The sequence below is a fragment of the Portunus trituberculatus genome, chromosome 28 (genome assembly GCF_017591435.1).
Source record: "Portunus trituberculatus isolate SZX2019 chromosome 28, ASM1759143v1, whole genome shotgun sequence".
Taxonomy (NCBI): domain Eukaryota; kingdom Metazoa; phylum Arthropoda; class Malacostraca; order Decapoda; family Portunidae; genus Portunus; species Portunus trituberculatus.
The window spans coordinates 10,708,102-10,715,155 of NC_059282.1; the positions used below are offsets into that span (position 1 = coordinate 10,708,102).

A 7,054-nucleotide genomic window follows, 5' to 3' on the forward strand; every position below is an offset into this window, starting at 1 on the left:
GAGTCTCTCTATGTATGTACTACCCACGCATCTATTACCACCTATAGTCCTCATCCATATATTTGTCTGATCTTTTAAACCACCTTATTAACATGTATAATGCTGTATACTGAGGCTTGTGGTGGTTTGTGGTAGTGGTGGTGGTGGTAGGTGGTAGTAGTGGTGTTGGTGGTTAGTAGTGGTGGTAGGTGGTGGTGGTGATGGTGATAGTGGTGGTGGTGGTGGTCGTGTGGCTTGCTCAGTGTGTAAGGATGTGGATTATCTCGCTGGTTATCATCGTAATTTTCTGCCCGCCACTTCACGTATGCACAAGTTTATTTACTTTTTTGACGACTTATTGTGGGAGAAGTTACGTTGTGCTGGATAGTCCATCAGTTTTATTACTCTACTCATGGCTTCGGGAATGTCAGTGTTTGTGTAAATCATTATTCTTTTTTCTCTTGGTTAGAAGGGGACGTAAAGAGAACAAGTTGAGTTGTCTTTCTTCTTGCTCTTTACACCAAGTAGTACATCCTGTCAGTGGCTGGCTGGGGCTTGGCAGCGGAAACAGTGGTGATAACAGAGCTTCACGACAGATTAACCCTCCTGGGGCACATTTTAACCCCTTTAGTACTAGGACGCGTTTTCATATTCATTCTGCTTATTATTTGGTAATTTATACAGCTTCAGAAACTCATGTGGGGGATTAAAATAGTGAAGACTGTAGCCATTAATCTTCTGACCTCCATAGACCCTTTCTAATGTCAATAAAATGGTCTAATCATACATAAATCTCAAGGTAAAAATGCGTCCCAGTATGAAAGGGATTAACCTTGAGATTTGAGTACGATTAGACCATTTTATTGACATTAGGAAGAGTCTGTGGAGGTCAGAAGATTAATGACCTCAGCCTTCACTATTTCAATCCCCTACATAGTATTCTGAAGCTGTATAAAGTCACCAAATAGTAAGCAGAATGAATATGGAAACGCATCATGGTACTGAAGGGGTTAAACGGCTGTCTGTAGAAAGTTATCGTTTCCTTTGAATATTACTTCATTTTCTCATCTCGTTGTTGTTTTCATTAGCACTTCACCAACTGCCCAAAGCATTGCGCAACTGATCCACTCTTTGATTCCACCATTTTGCATCTCTTATGATGCAGGAAGGGATAGGAAGATTATATATATCTTGTAAAATTTTAATAGTGAATGTGTTTGAGAACTTGTAACATGACTCAGTTCTCTCTCAGAAAAGTTTCATATATCATGATTTGCCATTTAATAAAACACTGCATGACCTTATCAATGTGTGGGTGCTTGAAGTAACAGGCATTCTCATTTTGCCTTTCATAATAATAATAGTAGTAATAGTAATGATAATAGTAATAATGATAATAATAGTAATAATAATAATAATAATAATAATAATAATAATGGTAATGATAATTACAGCAACAATAGACATCCTCATTACAACCCTGTCTCTCTCTGGCATGTATTCAGAAACACTTTTGTTCTCTCACCACTACAATTTTCCAAGGCCACAGAGACAACTAGCTTTATTTTCGAGACAGTTTCTCCTTTTAATTTAACCAAAAGTCTTGCTAATCCATCAACTGAACCATAAAAAACACTCTTAAAACACGAATGCCTTCAACTGGAGCATTTGAAAAGTAGTGTTGGTGAGAGAGAGCAAAGTGCTTCATAATACTGGCCTGTATAATGCAAAGGTCATGGTTATCTATGAAATTTGCTATATGGTAGTGCTGACATCACCCAGACCCCTTCATCATCATTATCATCATCAGAAACAGCAAGGAGAAAGAACAAAAGATGCCCAGCGGAAGTGTTGGTGGTTCCTCTGGCTCCTGGGTGTCTTTGGCAGAGCTGACAGCATCTGATTTGTTGTCGTCTTGCAGCTCCTCATCCTTGTTAAGACTGATGGGGTTGCCTGCCGTGATAGTGGATTACTACTACTACTACTACTACTACTACTACTACTACTACTATTACTATCATTATTATTATTATTACTATTATTATTATTATTATTATTATTATTATTATTATTATTATTACTATTATTATTATTACTACTACTACTACTACTACTACTACTACTACTACTATCATTATTATTATTATTATTATTATTATTATTATTATTATTATTATTATTATTATTATTATTATTACTACTACTACTACTACTACTACTACTATCATCATTATTATTATTATTATTATTATTATTATTATTATTATTATTATTATTATTACTACTACTACTACTACTACTACTACTACTACTACTACTACTATCATTATTATTATTATTATTACTATTACTACTACTACTACTACTACTATTACTACTACTACTACTATCATTATTATTATTATTATTATTATTATTATTATTATTATTATTATTATTATTACTACTACTACTACTACTACTGCTACTGCTACTGCTGATACCACTACTACTACTACTACTACTACTACTACTACTACTACTGTTGTTGTTTTTGTGATAGCTTTCTCACAATTATTGGGTCAGTTTCAATCCTCGAAAGCTAACCAAGCAAAGTATTCCTCTTGTTAGTTACCGCCCGATTTACACTCATTATTGCTCATAAAAAATCTCTCTCTCTCTCTCTCTCTCTCTCTCTCTCTCTCTCTCTCTCTCTCTCTCTCTCTCTCTCTCTTACCTGGAACCACAGCCAACCACCTTAATCACCACCGCGGTCATCACAGCCGTACCAATCAGCTGCACCACCAAGACTCCGCTCAGGATAGTGCCCAGCTGAGAGAGAGATTTGCGTAGGGGTTTGTGGTGAGCGGAGGGTGGCGTGGTGTGGTGTTTGGAGAGGCAAAGGCACATGGGCAAAAGGGTTGTTGATCATCTTTTAGAATGTTTATGTTGGTGCAGCTGGTGATGTCTATTTGGTCATTAAGGTTCTCCATTTTCTCAGGCGTCTTGGTGTAATTCTCCAAACCGAAAAGAGTAACTGTGACATTCCGTAGCCCTCCGGTGTTAGAAGACATTAGGTCAGTATGCGTGCCTGTTTTTGTTTTATTGCACTCAATTTTACAAGCACCAACAGTCAAATCGAGGAGAAATATTCCATGTTTTTCCTTAGTTACGTTGACCTGTGTGAAGTGCCACTCGGGGTCTGATCTGAAGCATTTTTCCTTCTGTAAAGTAACGTTGAATCCTCGACTTTCCCACTTGTCCCCAGCTAAGACGATGATATTCATGGTGGCAGCTTTGGGCTTAAGTAACATGATCTTAGTTCTGGTCCAGGGGTCCATGTCAAGAGTGTCACAACGGACACTTGAACTGATCAGTCTGACCAGCAGCACCGCCACCGCCACCGCTCCGGCCGTAAACGCCATGCCGCTTGCCGCCTTCACTGAGTGACTGAGTGTGTTTGTGTGTGTCTGTGTGATCTGTGAAGACTGAGACGTAACGTCTCCCTCCCTCGGTATCACATACATGTCCTGTATTTGTCCCTCCCTCCCAGTCTGATAGGCGTATCCTGTCACAACACTGCTGCATCTCCAACTTTTGCTTGAGACAGGAGAAAAACACTAGACACAATCAGACGCTTTCCTCGACGCCCGCTCAGCTCTGATTGGCTCGTGAGGAGGAAAGTGCCGTGGACTATTTTGGGACGCATCCCGGAATAAAGTCTCTTTTTCCTTCCCTATTGTGGTGGCGGGGCGGCGCCGGCGCCCTGAGACATCATACGCGCAGTTACTTTTCTCACGGGACCCGTTGTGCGTTGATAGGTTTTGCAGTTTGTTTGAGACAAGGAAACTGGGAGGAAAAATAGACTGCAGTGTGTTAGGTAAATTAATGACAATATAGTAGTCTGACTTGTTCTGTTTCAGAATTTCAAGTGAGGAGGATATGCCTCCTATAGTGTGCTGACATGAGAATAACACCAGCTTCCGTATAGTACGCGTGTTCTGAGACACTTCCTTGCCGCCCCTCTAGTTGAAATATGGTACTCATTTTTTAAGGTTCTTTTTACGATTCTAACGACAGATGAACACAATTTTTACATTATTAGCAAGAGAAACTCGAGAACTCGGCTAATCATCCCTGTGCCCTTTGAAAACAGTTGTGGTGAGAGACCCGAACGTTCCTGAGCAGCGGCCTTGATACGTGGGAGACAATGCCACCAAAAGGGAGGCTGTGGTGCGTACAGGGCATGGTGTACAGGAATCCCAGGCCGCGTCCTCTCTACCTGACGGTGACGCTGACTGGACTCTTTCTCTTGGGTGTGACGGTGAGGCCGGTAACAAAGCGGGCCGGGAGGCAGGTGTTGCATACATTTATTTTGATCATGATGGGGATTGCATGTCCTTGAGACTCAACACAAGGTACACCATCGCTCACGTTATATAGAGACCTTGCTTACTGCCTATCTTGCTCTTTCTCGCCATCTCTTCCACCTTCTTATGATGTTTGTGTTTTTACCTTTCTCTCTCTCTCTCTCTCTCTCTCTCTCTTTTTGTACATGGTGGCCATAACTCATAACAGGTGGTGGGATGGTGGCCGCGACGGGAGGAGCGCGTGCCGGTGGTGACAGCGGGGCTGGCTAGTGATGACCCCACTGCTGTGTCAGAGCTGAGGCTGCACTGGCTAGACCCTCCCTCCTCGCTGCCTTACAACCTGACGGGTCCTGAGGACTACATAAGCGCAGTCAAGGGCGACACCTGGCCCTTTATTCACCACTACATCAAGAGGCTTTTCTCAGGTGAGACAGACTCCACGGGAAAAATGATGTAGGAGTCTCACAATCTCTTACTTTGGCTTGGATTTCCTTGTAAAAAAATGTCACTCTGTGTGTGTGTGTGTGTGTGTGTGTGTGTGTGTGTGTGTGTGTGTGTGTGTAATTCACCTCGGTCATCTGCTGGTCACCCAGCCAATCTTCCCCATTACGGAGCAAGCTCAGAGCTCATAGGCCGATCTTCTGGTAGGACTGAGACCACAACACACTCCACACACCGGGAAAGCGAGGCCACAACCCCTCGAGTTACATCCCGTACCTATTTGCTGCTCGTCTAAGAATGTGGATTGGGTGCGGCCCCCATGGGAAATAGCGGGAGGACAGCGCTGCCATACCTTTAATCCCTCGTTGGCTACCTCCCCTCTCTCCCTCTTCCTCCCTCTCTCTTACCCCTCCCTCTTCCTCCCCCTCTCTTTCTTCCTGGTCAAGGACACCGCAGCTGACCTCCCATCACCTGTATGGATGGCGGGCGTGATTGGTGTTGCTGCCGTGAAGATTTGAATGTAGTTTTTTTCTTACTTATGTCAGCTTATTTTAAAGTACTTTCCTTCACGATATAATCTGATTATAACTATGGAACTATTTACCCATCCCAAACCGCAAGGAAACCTCTTTATAAGTATATTATTTTTTTTTAGCAACACTGTAAAATATGTATGCCACGTTTCTTGCCAGACTTATGAATATATTATCAATAATAAGTTTACTGCTCTCTCATACGTTGTAATACTAAGGTTAAATGCGTATGTATATTTGCTGACCATATTTGCTAAAGTTTTACTACTATTAGAACTCTGCTGCATCACTGGCTATGAGACATGCTTCACCACTGTACAGCGGGAATTCCCTAACAAGCCGCACCCAATCCAAATTGTTGGAGGAGCAGGACTATAGGTGAACAGGGGCCATGGATTAAGAGGCTTGCCCATTTGTCTCGCCGCTCCCGGAGTGTGTGTGTGTGTGTGTGTGTGTGTGTGTAGATGGATTATTTCCAGACGCCTTCGAACGAGATGTGGTCTGTTAAATCATTCAATAGGCGAGCGGAATTAGAGACCACCACTGTTTATGTCTGAGTGGGAGTGATTTGTTGTTGGAGAATATTGTGGCCTGTAGACGTACGGTGATGGATTGCCACTGAAACATTTGTAAGCTATGGAATATTGTTTATGAAGTGATTATGAGCGCATTGATCGCTGTGTTCAATAAAGTGTCTATCTATCATGTAGGGGAGACTGGCGGCTTTTTCGTGGAGGCTGGGGCGCTGGACGGGCAGGTGCTGTCCAACACGCTGTGGCTGGAGCGCGAGTGTGGGTGGCGGGGCCTGCTGGTGGAGCCTGATCCCTTCAGCTATGCATGCCTCCTCACCAAGCACCGCAAAGCGTGGACCTCCAACACGTGCCTCTCCACCAGTGGCTTCACCAACACCTCGGTGCATGTGTCTCTCAGCCTTCCCCCGATGTTCGTGTCCCCCCGCTGGTACATGAAGGGCGCCTCGCACGAGCTGGGGGTGACCATGCGTAATCCTTCCTATGACAATTACCTGAACAGCGGCGTCAAGTCCTTCTCCCTTGTGAGTTGCTTCCCGCTCGCCACCTACCTGAGGGCCCTCAATGTGACCCTCGTTGATCTCCTCTCGCTCGACACGCAGGGCAGCGAGATCAGCATCATCAAGACTTTCCCGTGGGAAGAGGTGCGCGTCAGGGTGGTGGTGGTGGAGGTCGCGGCCCCGAAGTTCCAGCATGATTTCGTGGAGTACATGCGTGGCCGAGGATTTACGCTGGTGGGCCACTACAATGACTACATCTTCGTGCAGGAGGAAGATGCCGCTCTCGCAAGGCTCAGAGCGCAGGAAGGCTGGTACATTGCCGTGCAGGGAAAGTGACATGGCAGAGAGAGAGAGAGAGAGTGTGTGTGTGTGTGTGTGTGTGTGTGTGTGTGATAGGCTAGGATTCTAAGCATGGTTCGGATATGTAACCACAGTAGCGGTCATAAAGTTGTGTCTTGCTTTGTTCTCATGATGAATGATAACTAGTTTTGTGTTCCTCCCTCCTCACTGGCCTCTCACAATCTTCTCACAACGCTCCGTGCTTCCACCCTAAGCTGGTTACCATTCAAAAGGACCAAGGCACAACATATCATCGCGTCTGTACATTATATTTCGAATCACGACCATTTTTTAACTGATCGTGTTGAAAATTATTAGTCATTTTATATACAGTTTTCATAGTTCTAGTACATTATTAGGTGTGTGTGCCTTGTCAATGGAAA

At 43.7% G+C, this 7,054-nt stretch overlaps 1 protein-coding gene across 1 annotated transcript; it reads right to left on the bottom strand.

Moving 5' to 3' along the window:
- Nucleotides 1-1,166: 1,166 nt before the first annotated feature.
- On the bottom strand, nucleotides 1,167-3,500 carry LOC123510146. Its single transcript, XM_045265004.1, has 2 exons — nucleotides 2,696-3,500; nucleotides 1,167-1,932 (listed from the first exon to the last, which is right to left on the bottom strand). The coding sequence occupies exon 1, from the start codon at nucleotides 3,483-3,485 to the stop codon at nucleotides 2,775-2,777; it is 711 nt and encodes a 236-aa protein (XP_045120939.1). The 5' UTR covers nucleotides 3,486-3,500; the 3' UTR covers nucleotides 1,167-1,932; nucleotides 2,696-2,774.
- Nucleotides 3,501-7,054: the final 3,554 nt, after the last annotated feature.